The sequence below is a fragment of the Orycteropus afer genome, unplaced genomic scaffold, assembly GCF_000298275.1.
Source record: "Orycteropus afer afer isolate SDZICR_OR568_19922 unplaced genomic scaffold, OryAfe1.0 scaffold00362, whole genome shotgun sequence".
NCBI classification, from domain to species: Eukaryota; Metazoa; Chordata; class Mammalia; order Tubulidentata; family Orycteropodidae; genus Orycteropus; species Orycteropus afer.
In genome coordinates this window covers 1,862,199-1,881,885 of record NW_006921949.1, presented here as the reverse complement: position 1 = coordinate 1,881,885, position 19,687 = coordinate 1,862,199, and the positions used below count along the sequence as shown (strand labels likewise).

Here is a 19,687-nt window from a genome sequence, read left to right as displayed (position 1 = left end):
AGGGATTGTGGGGCTGGCGCGGGATCGGGCAGTGTTTTGTTCTGCTATGCATGGGGTCGCTATGAGTCGGAAACAACTCGATGGCACTTAACAACAACAACAACAACAATGAAAGGCCACTCCTCGGAAGGAAGATGGGGCAATCTACTTCTGTAGTGATACTGCCTCGGAAACCCAAGGACGGGTCCCTATGAGTCGGGTCCTACTTGATGGCACACAACAACAACAACAACAACAACTAGTAATGCAGTGGTTAAAACATTCAGCTGCTAACCAGAAGGATAGCAGTTCAAATTCACCAGCCAATCCTCAGAAGAAAGGTGAGGCAGTCAGTTTCCATAAAGATTTACATCCTTGGAACCCCAGTGGGGCAATTCTGCTCTGTCCCGTAGGGTTACTATGAGTTGGAATCAACTCCATGGCAGTAGGTTTGGTTTGTTTTAAATGACTAATGACGTTGAGCCCTTTTTTGTGTGCTTGCTAGCCATTTTTATTTCTTCTTTGGAGAATTATTTATTCAAATCCTTTCCCTATTTATTTTATTAAGTTGTTAATCTTTTTGTTGTTAACTTGTAGGAGCTCTTTATATACTCAAGATATTAAACCCTTAAGAGATATAAGGTTTCCAAAATTTTTTTCCCAGTCTGTAGGTTGTCTTTTTGTTTTGTTAATAAACTCCTGTGATGAATGGAAGTTTCTAATTTTAATATCCCATTTACCTATTTTGTCTTTTATTGCTTGTGCTTTCAGTGTTATATCTAAGAATCAGTCCTTAAAAATGAGATCCCAAAGCATTATTCTACATTTTATTCTGAGTTTTATGGTTTTACTTCTTACATTTAGGTCCTTGATCCATTTGAGTTAATTTTTGTGTAATTAATTTTTGAGTCCAGCTTCATTTTTTTGCATGTGGAGATTCAGTAGTCCCAGCCCATTTATTAAAGAGATGTTTCTTTCCCCATTGAATGGACTTAGCACCCTTGTCAAAAATTAATTGACCATAGATATATGGGTTTACTTGTGAATATTGAACTCTATTTCATTGGTCTGTGTCTATGTCTATCACTATACCAGTACAGAGTCTTTTACTTACTCTAGTTCTATAGTGTGTCTTGACTGGGAAATCTTCCTATTTTGAATCTTTCTATTTTGTTCTTCTTTTTCAAAATTGCTTTGGCAATTTAGGGCCACTGGTAGTTCCATTTAAATTTAAGGATTGTCTTTTCCATTTCTGCAAAGCAGGCTTTTGGGATTTTGATTATGTTTCTCTAAATATGTTAATTGAAAGTTCGTTGTAGCAGGGGAAGCTGAACTCATCTTCAGCAGTAAACCAAAAAAGAAATTTGTTCTTATCATCACATATTGTAGTGGAACAATAAATACTACCACAGCATTTAAGTATTCTGCTTTTAAAATACTAATTTATGTAATTAATATAATATTAGGAGCTCTGGTAGCATAGTGTCTAAGGCACTTGACTGCTAATCAGAAGGCTGGCAGTTCAAACCCACCAGCCACTCCTCGGAAGAAAAGTTGGACGATCCTATTTCAGTAGTGATACTGCCTTGGAAACCCAAGGAGGGGTTGCTATGAGTCGGGGCCGACTCGACGGCACATAACAACAACAACAACAGTGTAATATTAAATTGAGTAAACTAAAGGCTTCTTCATCTTCTTTTTAAAGCCTGACATATAAATATTTTATTAGATTCCAGAGCTTAGTCTTATTGGGTCTCCTTTGTAAATAACTTTCTGTCTTTTTTTTTTTCTGATTCTTTCTCCAACAGATATTAAGATATTTGTCTTAAATGTCACTAATTCTGTTTTCCATTGATTTAATTCTACTGTTTGTCTTACCAATACATTATCTATTTCTGAAATGTTGTTATTAATATTCTGCATTTCTATTTGGTGTTTAGTATGAATTCTAATTTTCCATACATTTTGTCATTTCAAAATTTATTTTAGAATTTTATCTGTATGTTTCTTGATTTTTGTCTGTAGTTTCCTCAAACTTTCTCTCAGTCTGTTGAAGATACTAACTATAATTATTTTCAATTCTTTATCAGGTGGTTCCAATAGCATTTCTTCCTCTGGAAGATTTACTGGCCCTATAATTTGGTTACTTGTTTGAGTCATCTTGTTCTGTTTTTTTGGGGGGGAGGGGTGGTCATGATATGAAATTGTCTGTTGTCTTCAACAAGGAGCTCTGGTGGTGCAGTGGTTAAGGCATTTGACTGTTAACCAAAAAGTGTGGCAGTTCAAACCTACCAGCCACTCTGCAGAAGAAAGATAAGAAAGTATGCTTCCACAAAGATTTGAAGCCTTGGAAACCCAGTGGGGGTTGCTATGAATTGGAATCTACTCAATGGCAGTGAGTTTGTTTTTTGGTTGTCTTTGAGACATTGGAATATTATTTTTTTGATTTGTTGATTCTATGTTGATTTGTTTTGTTTTAGTATATGTAGGTCAGAGGGTAGGTGTATTACTCTGGTCATTAGTTTGGCATTACTGGGGTGCTCACTGCCTGACTCTAAGTGGATTTGGCAATAGGTGGGAGTGTGAATGCAAGTCACTGATAATTTATCATGCAGAACAGCTGAGGGCAGGCTGGGTAGATGTTGGCCTCTAACTGTCATCAGTCCAATGCTGCTGAAATTTGCCTAGAGGATGGGGTGGCAGGTGTGGTGGGTATGGCTGGATAGGGATGGTGGCTTCCGACTCCTGGGAAAGATAGAAAATAAAAGGAAAAGCAAGGGAGGAAAGATGGGAACCCTAAAAAGAAAGAAAAAGAAGAAAAACAAACAAATTAAATGTGGCACAATCTTACTGCAAGTGCTAGATGCCAAACACAGCTGCATTGGAAATGTGGCACTCAGTCCACAGGCTCACACACCACCAAATATGGAGGGCTAAGCGTGGGTGCTACTGAATATGGAGAGGGGACAAGGCATTCACTCAACCAGATCAAGAAAAAGAAGAAGAAAAAAAAGATTAGGGAAAGAGGCAAAATGAAAAGAAAATGTGGGGGAGGGAAGAACAGAGAAGAAAGGCACAAAGAAAAAAAGAGAAAAGAAAAAATTGGCACAAGGGCTAGCTACCAAACACAGCTTTGTCAGGAAGCACTTCCAGGGGTGTGAATACCACCACCCATGGAGGGGTGGGGGCAGGTGCTGCCGACTATGGATAAAGGGGATGGGCACCCACTTAATAGAGTTAAAAAAAAAAAGAGTGGGGGGAGGTGATGAAGTGGAAGAAAAAAAGATAAGGTAAACAATAGGGAGAAGAAGGAAGAACTGTGAAGGAAAAAGAGAAAAGAAGCAAGCAAGCAGCATAGTACTAGCAAAAGTGCCTGCCACCAAACATAGCTACGCAAGCATGCAGCACTTGTTCTGTGAGAATGTGCACCTCTGACCCGGGAGGGGCCAGGGGTAGTGGTAAAACTACATGGGCAGTGGGGGAAGGGGCATCCACTCCTCAGTATTCAAAAAAAAAAGGAAAAGAGCAAGGGAAGTAGATGAAAAAAAGGAAAGGAGAAAAAAAAAGGGCGGGTGGTGGTGAGAAAGGACTAAGAAAAAAGATTAAAAAGCAGCACAGCACTGGCAGTGGCGGGAATTTGCCTGGTCACCAGATGCATGTATGGGGGGAGCCATGCCTCTGATTGCTAGGAAGTTGTACAAAGTATGGTTTAGAGGTCATGGCTCTCTGGTTACTGATCACTGATGTGAGTGTTGGTGCAGTCCTGGGCAATTGGAACTGGTTATCTTGTTCCTGCTCCTATCAGAATGCTGTTTGTAATAATTCAAAAAGGCCAAGCTGTGCCACTTGGCAATTTACCTGTTCTTGTTCACTGTTTTTGTTCAGTCTCTTCCTCTCATTGGAATTTGATCTACTTCTTTACCATTTCCTTTGATGCTCTGGGTTCCAGGATTACCATCTGTATCCATTTCATTTGGTTTCTCAAGTCTTTGCTATAAAGGGTCTGGATAGTGTGTCTGCCTAGTCTGCCATCTCTGATCCTCCTTCCATATTAGATTCCAAAAAATTATAACATAAAAAAAGAGAAAACAACTCTATTGGGTAGTAACAACAACAACAATCCCAGTAAGATATATGGAAATTTAGAAGAATTTTATGTATGAAAATCTTACAAAAAAAATTCTTCTTGCATGACAATAAATTATAACAGTAATCTTTAGATGGATTATGCTCTCTCTATTTTTATCATAGTCTCCACCAGTAACTCTACTTCCCTCTTTCACTTCATGTAACTTCACCCTGCAGAAACCTTGTTTCTACTTTTGCTGATGCTTAGGCAAGTCATTTCATCTTACTGCTTTATTTCCTTCATTAGAAGAAGTCTTTTATTTTGAAGAGAAATTTTATCAGTATAATAACACAATGAAAAGTATATTAAACTTAGTGAAATAGAGTTTCAATAGAGAGTATTTTAAGTCATTTAAATCAATAATTCCATATTGATAAATAATAGTTCTTTCACATACTGTAGGAATAAAATAAGTCCATATTCATTCATTTTTTTGCTTCAAAATGTATATTCATTGTCCACCACTTCTCTGTCAGTTTGTCATACTATGGTAGCTTGCATGTTGCTCTCCTCCTGGAAGCTATCCCACCAAGTATATAATTTCATATATACTTCAAACACCAACAGTATTACCCATGGTAGACAGATTTTAGCAAAACTTCTAGACTAAGACAGACTGGAAAGAAGGATGAGGTCATCCACTTCCAAAAAAACTGGCTAGTGAAAACTTTATGAATACCAGTGCAACATTGTCTGATATATTACTGGAAAGCATTATGAATAGTAATGGAACATTGTCTGATATCATACCAGAAGATGAACCCCGCAGGTTAGAAAACACTCAAAATACAACTGGGAAGAGCTACCTCTTCAAAGTAGTTGTTGTTATGTGCTATCAAGTCGCACCCGACTCATAGCGACCCCTCCTTGGGTTGCCAAGGCAGTATCACTATGGAAGTAGATTGCCCCATCTTCCTTCCGAGGAGTGGCTGGTGGGTTTGAACCGCCAGCCTTCTGGTTAGCAGTCAAGTGCCTTAGGCACTATGCTAATGACATAGATGGAATAAAACTTTTAGGACCTTCATCTATTGATGTGGCATGACTCAAAATGAGAAGAAACAGCTGCAAACATTCCTTAATAATTGAAAATGGAATGTAGGAAATAATCTACAAAAATTGGAAGTTGTCAAAAATGAAATTAAACTCATAAAGATCAATATCCCCAGGATGAGTGAGCTGAAGTGGGCTAGTATTGACCATTTTGAATCAGACAATCAGATGATATACTATGCCAGGAATGATAAACAGGAGATGTTGTATTCATCATCAAAAGGAACATTTCAAGATCTATCCTTAAGAACAATGCTATCAGTGACAGGATAATATTCATATGCCTAAGGAAGACCAATTAATACCACTATTATTCAGATTTACACACTGACCACTAAAGTCAGTGATGAAGAAATTGAAGATTTTTACCAACTTTTGCAATTGGAAATTGACCAAACAACCAGTCAAAATGTAGTGATAATTACTGGTGATTAGAATATGAAAGTGGGAACAAAGAAGCATCAGTAGTTGGAAAATATAGCCTTGGTGGTAGAAATGACACGGGTGACCATATGGTAGAATTTTGCAAAACCAACAGCTTATTCATTGCAAATAACTTTTTCCAACAACATAAGTGGCAACTGTACACATGGACCTCACTAGATGGAATATACAGGAATCAAATTGACTACATCTTTGTAAAGAGATGATGGAGAAGCCCAATATCATCCATCAGTCAGAACAAAGCCAGGAGCTTACTGGAACATGAGCATTTGCTCATGTGCAAATTGCATCATCCATGAAGAAAGCAAAAGGTCATTAAAAAGACAGGAAAGGAAGAAAAGACCAAAGTGGATGTCAGAAAAGACTCTGATACTTGCCCTGGAATGGAGAGTAGCTTAAGCAAATTGAAAAAATTACAAGATAAAAGAGCTAAATAGAAGATTTCAAAGAGCAACTCGAGAAGACAAAGTCAATTATTATAAAGAAATGTGCAAAACCTGGTGTTAGAAAACCAAAAGGGAACAGCATGCTCAGCATTTCTAAGCTGAAAGAACTGAAGAAAAAATTCAGGCCTCAAGTTGCAATATTGAAAGATTCCATGGGCAAAATGCTGAATGATGCAGGAAGCATCAAAAGAAGATGGAAGGAATACAGAGTTACTATACCAAAAAGAATTGGTTGATGTTCATCCATTTCAGGAGGTGGTAGGTGATCAAGTACCAATGGTATTGAAGGAAGACAACAAAGCTTCACTGAAGGAATTGGCAAAGAACAAGGCTCCAGGAATTGACAGAATACCATTGAGATGTTTCAACAAACAGATGCTGCACTGGAGGAACTCACTTGTGTATGCCAAGAAATTTGGAAGACAACTACCTGGCCAACTGACTGGAAACAATACATATTTGTACCCATTCCAAAAAAGGTAATCCCACAGAATACGGAAATTATTGAACAATGTCATTAATACCACATACAAGTAAAATCTTGCTGAAGATAATTTAAAAAAAAACAGCTGCAGCAGTAGATTGACAGAGAACTTTGAGAAATGCAATCTGGATTCAGAAGAGGCTATGGAACAAGAGATATTGCAGTTGTCAGATGATCTCAGCGGAAAGCAAAGAATACCAGAAAGATCTTTACTTGTGTTTTATTGACTATGCAAAACTATCCGTTTGTGTGGATCATAACAAATTATGGTTAACAGTGAGAAGAATGGGAATTCCAGAATGCTTAATTGTGCTCATCAGGAAACTGTGCATAGACCAGGAGGCTGCCATTTGAACACAACAAGGAGATACTGCATGGTTTAAAATCAGGAAGGGAGTGTGTCAGGGTTGTATCTTTTCACCATACTTATTCAATCTGTATACTGAGCAAATAATTCCAGAAGCTGAAACATATGAAGAAGAACGTGGCATCAGGATTGGAGGAAGACTCATTAACAATCTGCGATATGCAGATGACATAACTTTGTTTGCTGGAAGTGAGGATGACTTGAAGCACTTACTGATGAAGATTAAAGACTTCAGTCTGCAGTATAGAGTACATCTCAAGATAAAATGAAAATCCTCATAACTGGACTAATAATCAGCATAATAATAAATGGAGAAAAGATTGAAGTTTTCAAAGATTGCATATTACTTGGTTCCACAATCAACACCAATGGAAGCAGCAGTCAAGACATCAGATGACGTATTGCACTGGGCAAATCTGCTGCAAAAGACCTCTTACAGTGCTGAAGAGCAAAGATGTCTCCTTGAAGAGTAACGTGCGCCTAATCCAAGCCATGGTATTTTCAGTTGCCTCATGTGCATGTGACAGCTGGACAATGAACAACGAAGACTGAACAAGAGTTGATGCTTTAGAGTTGTGGTATTGGTGAAGAATATTAAAAGTGCCATGGACTGGCAATGTACCAAATGGGAGTGACCAATACGGCACCATTGAGGATGAGAAAGACATAGAGAGGTACATCGGAAGTAGAGACAACAAATATGAACCCTTTTGCACATACAGTACTGCGTTGTCAGTGAAGGTGAACATGGGTATACGGATAGATAGATGGGTGATTAGGCTAAACAATTAGGTATGTCTATGAAATGGGGAGTGTATCCAAGAACATATATAGGGTTGGCAGACAGTGGTCCTATAAGTTTATGTGAATGATCAACATTCCCAGGTGTATAGCAGAGCTGACAAGGGGCAAGGTTGTGGTCACTGTTTGGTCACAGCCAGCTACCCAGAAGGACCGAGTAGTAGAACCTGAGGGCTTGGGACCATAGTCACAGGGGACATCAAGCTCAATTGGCATAACATACTATACAAAACATTGTTCCACCTCCTACTTTGGTGAGTAGCGACTAGGATCTTAAAAGCTAGCAAGCTGCCATCTAGATGCAACAATGGGTTTCTCCTCGTCAAGAAGAAAGAAGAAAACCAAATGAATGGAAACAATCAGTCCTAGCGACTGGTACACCATCTGACCTGCAACCTATACAACTATGAGACCAGAAGAACTAGATGGTGCCCGGCTACCACTGTCATCCACTTGGAAGGGATGTACGAGATCCTGCATAGAGAGGGAGAACAATGTGAAACAAAACTCAAAATCATTTGGAGGCAAAAAAAAAAAAGAAAAAAGAAAAGAAAAAAGAAGGTGGGGACCAGGTTTGCTGGTCCAATAGAGCCTGGTGAAACCACTGAGACTATGGCCCCTAGCTGCCCTTCAGGTCTGGAATTGAACCCACACCTGTGGTTTCCAGCCAAAGAACAGGCAAGTGAGTTAAACATTTACCTCAAGTAGACACACACCCTGGAGAGAACAATCATGGGAGAAGGAAGGGCTGCTTATGCACAGGGAGACAGCTCAGGGCGCAGAAGAGTATGGAGGGATGGACACTGGAAAGAGGTAACTATGGAGAGGAAGTGGGAGGGGAGCTGTTGCATTGTAAATTTTGGTCAATGACATGAGACAAAGTATATGTTAACTGCTGTATGAAAAGTGAATTTACTCTGTAAATCTTCACCCAAATCAAAATAAAATTAAAAAAAAAAAAAAAGTGCCATGGACTGCCAAAAGAATGAACAAATCTGTCCTGGAAGAAGTACAGATGGAATGCTCCTTGGAAGCGAGAATGGACAGACTTCATCTCACCTACTTTGGTCATGTTGTAAGAAGGGACCATTCCCTAGAGAAGGTTATCATGCTTGGTGAAGTGGAGGGTCAGTGAAGAAGGGGAAGGCCCTCAACGAGATGGATGGACAAGTGGCTGTCAAAATAGGCAGTATCAATGCAATTGAGGCTGGTGCAGGACTGGGCAATGTTTCATTCTGTTGTGCATAGGGTCACTATGTTTTTATGAACTAACAACAAGAAATATTCATTGTTACTTTTCTAATATACTGTAAAGCTATTGTATGTACTCTGATTTTTTTAATTGCCATTATTTGTGCCTGTTTTTCATTTCAACCTTAACAAATAGACATTTCAATTACAAAATTAAAATGCTCAAGAACAATTACATGCGTTCATTCACAAAAGTAGATATGCTTTAATTATTCAAGTTTAAAGCTATATTTAATACTTACCTTTTATTTGCTAATTTCGTAAAAATATTCATATTCAATACTATTATTAATTTTATCTTTCATACCAATGTCACGAGAATGTATATGTATGTAGAAACAAACCTTACAGAATAGGATATGTTTAAGGCAGATACAAATATTATTTTCTTTTTCATCTACCATAGTCCTGTTGGAAGTAGCATAATTTTATAATAGCTTCAGCAACAAGTTACATGTTTAGCAGCTATTCCTATTTATTTTAAGAGCATTGTCTCAAGTTTTTGATAAAATTTATTTCCTTTGTTAGTTTTTGAAATAGTTTTTATTTCATTCATTTTTCCCCCAACATTCAAGTGCCTCTACTGTTATCCCTTTTGACCTAAGATATATTTGAATTTTAAATCTTAAAACTGCTGAGCAGGTTCTTATTCAATGAAAATATATAAGAAATTTTAACAAAGGAGAAAGTAAATGTCTATATGAATTATAAAATTGCTATAGATAATTTTGACTCACTGTTTATTAGGAGAGCTACCCATTTACTTCTCTTCTACTGTGTTTATCCAGGTGGAGTAAAACCTTGTGCATTAAACTGCTTGGCTGAAGGTTACAATTTCTACACTGAACGTGCCCCTGCGGTGATTGATGGTACTCAGTGCAATACGGATTCACTTGATATCTGTATCAATGGAGAATGCAAGGTTGCTCAGCTTGTCACTGTTTTTCGTTGATGTTTTTGAGATTTAACTTTTTCTGAGATAGCAGATCCTTCCTAATTAATACTATTTTTACTTTTAATGACAAGAGCCCCATTTTAGAGAAATTTCAATTTTCAGTAAAGGTGACAATTTGTGTAGTTAAAGGTAAATGATCCATTCATATTCAAGTGCCATGTTAGTAGAATTTTATTCTGTTCTTCTAATTATGTATACAGTGGTTGTCAGAGCTATGAAAATGTTTTAGGCTTGAGTTTTTGTTATTCTTTTGTTCTGTTTACAAACAAGATGATAGAAAAAGAGAGGGAACAAGATTCAGCTCTTATTCATATGCCTACCACATGTTCTCACTGGAAGATTATTTGATTTATTTCATAGCTTTTTTTTTTCCTCAAAGTGTGAAACAGCTATGCTTTGCTCCTCCTATTTTGTCTCCTTTTCAAGCATTTAACATGGTTTTCATTATAGAGTTACTCTCAACCTTACTGAAGAATTTACTTTAGGGAATTAGCCAGATGAGTTGGGAGTTGTAGGAGCCATCATGTTATTTTCTTGGACTTGTGCATGACTCTTATCATAATAAGAAAAGAGTGTAGGTAGCCACAAAAGCCACTGTTTTCATAATTTTTAGCTTGTTTTTTACTTTAAAGGGAAACACGAAACTGTCATAGAAATTGAGAAAGAACAGATAAAAATACTGTCTACTTAGTTTCATAGTCTTTTGCAAAAGTTTCTATCCTTCTGGCTACTTGTCTCTAAATGTATCTGATGATCCAATTTGTGTGTGTGTGTGTGTGTGTTATTGAATTAGACAGTTATTTCTGTAACTGTATTCAAGTATTTTCATATAACAAAGACCCAGGTACAGATTTAATTCAGACAGTACTTGCTTGGTATTAATGGCAAAAGGTCAAATGTGCAAATTCAAGTCCCAAAGTGTGCATGTAATACATATTTGCAAATCCACATTTATATGATTAAATGCAAAATTGAGAGGTGAAATTTCAGCTTCTTAAATTTCATGATTACACCTCCTTTATCCTTATGGCAGTTTTATTCAGCTGGTGGTCATGTATTCATTTTTTAAGATTTACCCAGGCCTGAATTCCACAACTAATGTTTGACACTAACAATCAGATATCTAAAAAGAGCTAGTGGTTTAAAAAGAGCCAACGTTAATGCTCAATCAGGACTCTTGTTGTTATAATAAACCTGCATAGAACCCCACATCTGAAACTGTAATTTTTTCTTCGTTCTTACATTTCTTGATTGAGGATATAAGTAAGAACCTGTTGCTAACAAATGACACTATTTTAGGAGCTGAAGCATGATATCTGTAAATGAAGTTATCTGTAAATGTAAAGTCTAGGTTAGAAATATAGACATTCATTCCAGAAGGTTTAGTTTCTTTTCCTTTAAACTTGTATGTTGAGACATATTAGCTAGGAATTCCAAGACAGTGAAAGTAAAAATGGAAAGAGGAAAAGTATTTTCTGTTTTGATTTCCATTGACTGGAAAAATAAGTAAATTACATTTATTTGCTTAGCTATAGTTATGAGGATTCCTCTTTTTGACACAATGAATATTCTTCTCTGTTTTCAGCATGTAGGTTGTGATAATATTTTGGGATCTGATGCTAGGGAAGATAGATGTCGAGTCTGTGGAGGGGATGGAAGCACATGTGATGCCATTGAAGGGTTCTTCAATGATTCGTTGCCCAGAGGAGGTGAGTGTGTAACTTTTCTTCACACCTCTGGTGTACTTGGAATAGCCTAAACACTTGATTTTCCCCATTTATTTTTCAGTGTCTTTATGTAGACAAACAAGCTTGTTTTTCTCACATTGCTTTCAGTCCTATAAGCATAAAATGTGGCTTCATGTAACATATTTCAAGAAAATATTATTTCCTCTCTACTTAACTTCATTTAGGCACATTTCTTTAAGATATGCATTCCCACAGAGCATTGGTGGGAGGTCATGTGTGGAGGGGGAAAAAAAGAACTAATATTATACATGTGAGGCTTTAAAGATATCTTGAGGTAACTTTAGAGAAATCTAAAAGTACTCTGGATGTATTCATGAACCCAAAAGAGAATTTGCTGGTATTTCATAATTTATAAAATATAAAGTCACAGGAAGAACAGAAGGATAAGTAAACTGTTATTACTGAATGGTTACAAATCTTCATGTTCTGACCAAGGTTGTAGATGTTGATTATTACTGGTAACCTTCTGTGTTCCAGGGTACATGGAAGTGGTGCAGATACCAAGAGGTTCTGTTCACATTGAAGTCAGAGAAGTTGCCATGTCAAAGAACTATATTGGTAAGTAGCATATTTTGCTGGATTTTTAAAATTAATGAAGAAAAGCAGGATAATAACATGAGGGAAAAGACATGTTTTTGTTAAGATGAAGGAAGTTCCAAGTTTTAAAGGACCACATGTAAATATCAAAAACAGTTTAATAGCTTATATCTTAATCTTCACAATGTTGGTTATTTGATATTTTTATATCAATTTTTTTGTGCTTTATGTAAATATAGTAACATGCATCCATTATAAGTATATAATTCAATGATTATTGATAATTACATGTATCTATATAAATACTACAATTAAGATATAGAACATTTCTTTGACTCCAAAGAATTATCTCATTTCCATTTACAGTCAGATCCCCTCAAGCTCAGTCCTGGCCTCAGACAAACATTGATCTCATGGAATTTCATGTAAATGGGATCATACAGTATAATGTCTGGCTTTTATGGTTCAGTACAATGTTCTTTAGATATTTGTATATTGAGTGTTTCCAAAGTTCATTCCTTTCGTTTCCAAATAGTATGCTATTGTATGGATATACCACAATTTTTTTTTTATCCATTTACCTGTGAATGGATATTTGAGTCATTTCCAGTCTTTATCTATTACGAATAAAGCTGGTTTGAACATTCATAAGCAAGCTTTGTGTGGGCATATATTTTCATTTCTCCTGGTTAAAGCCTGGAAGTGGAATAGCTGAATTATATGATAAATACCTATTTCACTTTATAAAAAATTACTTAACTGTTTTCCAAAGTACTTGTATCATTTTATATTCCCACCAGTAATGTAGAAGTATTCCAGTTGCTCCACATCCTTGTCAACACTTAGTATTGTCAGTCATTTTAATTTTACTGAATATATATATATATATATATATATATATAGTGTGTGTGTGTGTGTGTGTGTGTGAAGTGTCTAAGCAAGTATTTTGCCTATTAAGTTTTTTAAAATTTAATTGTCAGAGTTCTTTATATATTCTGGATACAAGTGTTTGTCAAATATATGTTTTGTGAAGAGTTTTCCCCACTTTGTTTCTTGCTTAGTCATTTTCCTAATAGTGTCTTTAAATTTTGGTGAAATCTAATTTATATTTATTTTATAGTTTGTGCTTTTGTGATCTATATTAGAAATTTTGCTTACTCTAAGGTTGCAAAGATTATCTTCAATGGTTCTTCATGTTTTATTGTTTTAATGTTTACATTTGGCTATATGGTCCATTAATTTTTAAATAAGTAAGCTATAAGGGAAAGGTTGAAGGTTAATTTTCTTCTATATGAATATTCAATTAAGGAGTTCTGGTGGCATAGTGAGTAAAGCATTTGGCTATTAACTAGAAAGTTGATGGTTCAAACATACCAGCTGCTCCACAGGAAGAAGATGAGGCAATTTACTTCCATTAAGATTTATAGCCTTGGAATCAACTCGATGGCTGTGGGCTCAATATTCAATTAACCTTAGCACCATTATTGAAAAGGCTATAATTCTCCCTGTTTCAATTTTTGTCAAAGATCAATTGACTATAAGAATTTTTTTCAGATTTTGTTATTTTCATCACTAGAAGTTCAGTTGGTCTTTTTTTTTTTAAAAAAAGAAGTCAGTTTTATAACAACTTTATTTGATAATCATCTGTTAACTTTCATTCACATTGAAAGTGTATAGGTTTTTGAAAGTAGTAACATATGTAACCAGTGTATAGATTTTGATGAATCTTTATCCTCATTACATTTTCTGTACATGGTTATGGATTCCTTATTTATTTAACCCTGACAGCGTTGTTGAGTCTGGTGTCAATGCACATATCTAGCATTCCCATTTCCTTTGTGGTAATTTTCCAGAGCCCCTTGAAGGCCCAAGGGGCACACTTTTAGAAGTCCATTCCAGGTACACTTGTGAATATTAATGCTATACTCTAGTCACCACCTCATTGGGAACAGAGTGACTCTTCTTTTTCTCACCACCCTTCTTTGTGGGTGCCATTTTGCTTGGACTAGGTTGAAAAGGAAAAATTAAAAGCATTGGCCCAGTTGATTCTTTAATGTGTGTGTATCTATAAATGTATCTTTTAGTTTCTCCATATGCGTGTGTGTGTGTGTGTGTGTGTACCTGGTGGTACAGTGGTTAAAGTATTTGTTTGCTTACCAAAAGGTTGGTGGATTGAACCCACCTGCCTCTCCACAGGAGAAAGATGAAGCAGTCTGCTTCTGTAAAGATTTACAGCCTTGAAAACCCTATACGCCTATAGGGCAATTCTACTCTGTCCAATAGGGTTGCTATGAGTCAGAATTGACTCAATGGTAGTAGGTTAGTTTTTTTGGGTTGTTTGTGTGTGTGTGTGTGTGTGTGTGTGTGTCTCCTTTAAATTCTTCGAGTACATTCGTTTGAAAGTTCTTTTCTGCTATTCACATCATTTCTGCCATTTCTGTGTCTGTTTCTTTTGTTTGGTTTTCCTCTTGATGTGGGTCACATTTTCCTGCTTCCATTTCTAGTAATTTTTCAGTGGATGTTGTACATTATGGCTATTTACTTGTTGATGCTTGCATTTTGTTTTCTACCTTTAAAGAGTATAAATAACTTGTGGATCAGCTTGATTTTTTTGAGCATTATTTTTGAGGTTTGTTTCGGTGAGTCCAGAAAAGCCTTTATTCTAGAGCTTGTATAACCCTACTACAAAGGCATGTTTCTTGGGTCTCTACTGAATGCCCTGGGTAGATGAATCACAATGTTTTCCCAGCTTTGGGATTATTCTGCTTACAGATTCTCACTAGTTTTTTTGCCTGGTTTCATGAACTTACATTGTATGCATATGCAGATTAATATACAGCAACAAATTCTCTCCTTCCACTCAGGTTCTGTGATCCTACAAATTCCAGCTATCTCTGTTTTCCCAATTTCCAATCTCTGTCTTCTTAGTTCAGTAAGACCACATGTTCTCCATCAATTTCCCCTTTCTGCACTACCAGACAGTGCCTTCAGAGGGAAAGTGGGATTATCATAGAGCTCACCTTTTTTCTCTTCTTTTTGTATCACAGTCCTGCAAAGTTCTGTCCAATATCTAAGATCTGATACATACATTTTGTAAGTTTTCTATTTGCTTACAGTGGCAGTGCATGCCCAATACTGGTTATATCAGCATGGAAAGAAGTGGAAGTTCCCTTTGATGTTTGATCCTTCAGGTAATATAACATGAGACAGCTTTAGGGGTTCCCCAGAGACCCCTAGTGAGAACTGAATGAATTCTCATTCCCTTTAAAAATATCCTTTACAGCTTTTAAAAATAAGAGTGTGTCTAGAATTCATTCTCCAGATAGAACACCTGTACCATCAGTCTCTTTATTTAAGAAGACTCTTCTTTTTTTTTCACCATAATTTTGGATTTTGTTTTGCATCAGCAAGACTCACGACAAAAATAAGATTTCTAATATCACTTTGGGGAGCTCTGGTAGCATAGTGCCTAAGGCACTTGACTGCTAACCAGAAGTCTGACAGTTCAAACCCACCAGCCACTCCTCAGAAGGATGATAGGGCAATCTACTTCCATAGTTATACTGCCTCGGAAACCCAACGAGGGGTCGCTATGAGTTAGGTCCTACTCCATGGCACATAACAACAACAACAATATCACTTTGATGACTAAGATGTTCTTGATCCAAGCCATGGTATTTTCAATAGCCTCATGCATGTGAAAGCTGGGCAATAAGGAAGACTGGAGCATAGATGCATTTGAATTGTGGTGTTGGTGAAGATTATTGCAAATACCATGGATTATAGGGAGCTCTGGTAGCATAGTGGCTAAAGCACTTGACTGCTAACCAGAAGGCTGGTGGTTCAAACCCACCAGCCACTCCTCGGAAGGAAGGTTGGGCAATCCTACTTCCGTAGTGATACTGCCTCGGAAACCCAAGGAGGGGTCGCTATGAGTTGGGGCCGACTCGACAGCACATAACAACAACAACAACAACAACATGGATTACAAGAACAAACAGATCGTCCATCCTGAAAGAAGTACAGCCAGAATCCTCCTTAAAAGCAAGAGTGGCCAGACTTCGTCTCTCATACTTTTGTCATGTTATCAGCGGGGACTGGATCCTGGAGAAGGATATCATGCTTGATAAAGTAGAGGGTCAGTGGAAAAGGAGAAGACCCTCAATAAGATGGATTGACACAGTGTCTGCTACAATGGGCTCAAGCAAAGCAATGATTGTGAGGATGGCACAGGACCACGCAGCAATGTCTTTTTCTGTGTATATAGGGTCGCTATGAGTCAGAACTAACTTGAAAGTACCTAACAACTGCAACAGTATTACCTTTTCCCACAATGCTCTGCAATTTCCCTGTAATCCTCCTTTTACTCAGTTATTGCTCAGTTCTTAAATGCTTGGTGATTTTTTTTTTTTTTTTTTTTTTTAGTTTCATCATGGCACCATTAGGTAGATATCCCTAACGGCAAAAGGGAATTAGGATCCCTTCATTTAGTAGTTGAGAAAATGGAAAATGAGAACTCAAATTGAAAGAGAACTCACAGCTGCTGGGAATTTTAATTTGTATTATGACATATTACACAGGTATCTTATTCTTAACTGCAAATTCTAGCTATCTGTGTTTTCCCAATTTCTAATCTCTGTCTTCTTAATTCAATAAGACCACATGTTCTGCATCAGTTTTCCCTTTTTGCCCTGCCAGACAGTGCCTTCAGAGGGAAAATGGGACTAACATAGGGCTCACCTTTTTTCTCTTCTTTTTGTCTCACAGTACTGCAAAGTTCTGTCCAATGTCTAAGAACTGATGCATACATTTTATAACTTTTCTAGTTCCTTCAGATGACTTTGTATAATATAAGTAATGTTGATATTTTAATGATACAGAAAACCAGTGCAAATGACAGTTGAAAATAAAAAAATTAAAATCTAAGAAACATTTAATCCTTAAATTTGTTTGACATGTTCCTATCTCAAAAGGTTAATTAGATTTATTTTTTTACAATTAAATAAATCTTCATAACATATCTGAAGTCAAGAATTACAAATATATTTGCCATGTAGATGGGATGAAAGGGATGAAAATGATCCATAGTATTAAGAACAAATGATTGTTGTTGTTATGTGCCATCGAGTCAGCCCTGACTCATAGCGACCCTTCCTTGGGTTTCCGAGGCAGTATCACTACGGAAGTAGGATTGCCCAACCTTCCTTCCGAGGAGTGGCTGGTGGGTTTGAACTGTCAGCCTTCTGGTTAGCAGTCAAGTGCCTTATCCACTATGCTACCAGAGCTCCCAGAACAAATGGTAGGGGCCTAAAAGGCCAGAAACTCTGGACCATCACCTTTTTGTCCTTTTGGACTGCTTGTTCATTTGGCCAGATGAATTTAAGGTTTTGAAGCAAGCTAGCATACTGAAAAAAATTAAATACACATGTCTATTACTGTCTTGTTTATGCATAGAAGCTTTTGTATAGTAGTGCTAATAACCCCTGGTGGCATAGTGCCTAAGGCATTTGACTGCTAACCAGAAGGCTGGCAGTTCAAACCCACCGCTCCTCGGAAGGAAGGTCGGGCAATCTACTTCTGCAGTGATACCACCTCAGAAAGCCAAGGAAGGGTCACTGTGAGTCAGATTTGACTCGATGGCAGTGAGTGATGCTTTTTATCTTTTTTATGTAAAAAAGTGTTTGTAAAGTTTTGAAAATATTATGCATCTGTATTATTAATCATTTCCTTTGTAGAGTCTGGCTATCTTGTCATCATTATAAAAACTTTCAAACTCCAAATTTTTTTTTTTTTAAGATCTCCTTTATTTTCTTCTGATGTTTTATGGTTTAACTATTTTTATATTTAATATTTACCCATCTGGTGTGTTTCCCCCCCCCCCTTTTTGCTCTTTTATTTCTGGTTTGTTTTTATTGAGGTAAAATTCACATAGCAGAACATCAGAATAACCATTATAAAATGAACAGTCAGTGGGGTTCAGTACATTCACAATATTACTTCAGAATATTTTTATCACTCTGAAAGGACACCTCCTCCTTTCCCCCATCCCTGACAACTACCAGGCTGCTTTCCAGCACTGCAGATTTCCTATTTTGAATATTTCATATAAATAGAATCATATATGACCTTTTATGTCTAGATTTTTTTTCACTTAGCATAATGGTTTTGGGGTTCATAGTAGCTGTAACATGTATTTCATTTCCAAAATTAAAATATTCATGATTTTCTGAATATTATTCCCTTGTATGGATATACAACATTTAGTTTATCCATTCATCCACTGATAGACATTAGAGCTGTTTCCACTTCTAGGCTATTGGGATTTTGCTGCTGTGAACATGTGTACAAGTTTTTTTGAGTCCCTGTTTTCTGTTCTTTTGGGTATATACTTAGTATTCATATATAAACATGAGATATAAATTCAGCTTTTTTTTTTTTTTTTACTTTTTTGCCCAAAGACTAGTCATTTGTCTTAGCTTCATTTCTTTTTATCTTTCTTTGACTGATTTGTGATGCTTCCTTTGCCATATACTAAATCCCCATAGGTACTTGGGTCTGTTTTTTACCTACTTATTTGGTTCCATTATTCTGTGTTCCATTGTCGGTGCGCCAGTACCACAGTTTCTTCTACCCCTATTTATTGAACTGCTATTTTAAGTTTGGAAGGGAAAGTCTGATTCCCAACTCTACCCTCATCCCCAGTTATCCACCCCCCCCCCATAATTTTCCTTGCTAGTTCCACAAAACTATTCCTTTTGGTTAACCTTCCACTCTTTTCTATCAAAGACACTATATATATACTTTAGTAATATCTTCTTCACATTCATATGGAAAATTATCATTCTAATTTGTACTTAAGAAAATGGTCAACAATTACATCTATAAACGAACTAAATGAAAATGAGTGTTCATTGTACACTTCAGTGCAGTTATTGATCAGTATCATTCTGTTAAATGAAGTGTTCACATTTTTAGGTGGATTGTATGTGTATATGTTTTTTGTTTTTAGCTTTAAAATCTGAAGGTGATGATTACTATATTAATGGTGCCTGGACTATTGACTGGCCTAGAAAGTTTGATGTTGCTGGCACAGCTTTTCACTACAAGAGACCAACTGATGAACCAGAATCCTTGGAAGCCCTAGGTCCCACCTCGGAAAATCTCATTGTTATGGTAAATGTGCCTTTGCCATTCCATTTTTACTTTTGTAATCATGCTATGGGGTAAGAAGGGGAAAGCTTTATTACCTGTTTTACATGTGGTAAAATTAAGGTAAATAAAAGTAAAATCATTTTCCTGAGAACATCAAATCTGTGCAGTGTTATAACTCTTTGATCTTTTCAATGTCTACTTGAATTGTATTTTTTATATCCAAATAAGGGAAATCAGTAAAAGAGCCTGTTCTGGTTACCTGGTGCCATTCTGACAGGAATATACCACAAATGGGACGGCTTGAACAAACAAGAGTTTCTCTCTTACAGTTCGGGAGGCTGCAA

The 19,687-nt window shown here is 36.6% G+C and overlaps 1 protein-coding gene across 1 annotated transcript in view; it reads left to right on the top strand.

Moving 5' to 3' along the window:
• ADAMTS6 (ADAM metallopeptidase with thrombospondin type 1 motif 6) overlaps positions 1-19,687 on the top strand; it is a 461,116-nt gene that overhangs the window by 344,927 nt on the left and 96,502 nt on the right. Inside the window, exons 15-18 of the mRNA XM_007952853.2 lie at positions 9,740-9,873; positions 11,492-11,615; positions 12,132-12,212; positions 19,201-19,364. Of these exons, the coding sequence (XP_007951044.1) occupies positions 9,740-9,873; positions 11,492-11,615; positions 12,132-12,212; positions 19,201-19,364 (503 nt within the window). The remainder of the gene's footprint in view (positions 1-9,739; positions 9,874-11,491; positions 11,616-12,131; positions 12,213-19,200; positions 19,365-19,687) is intronic.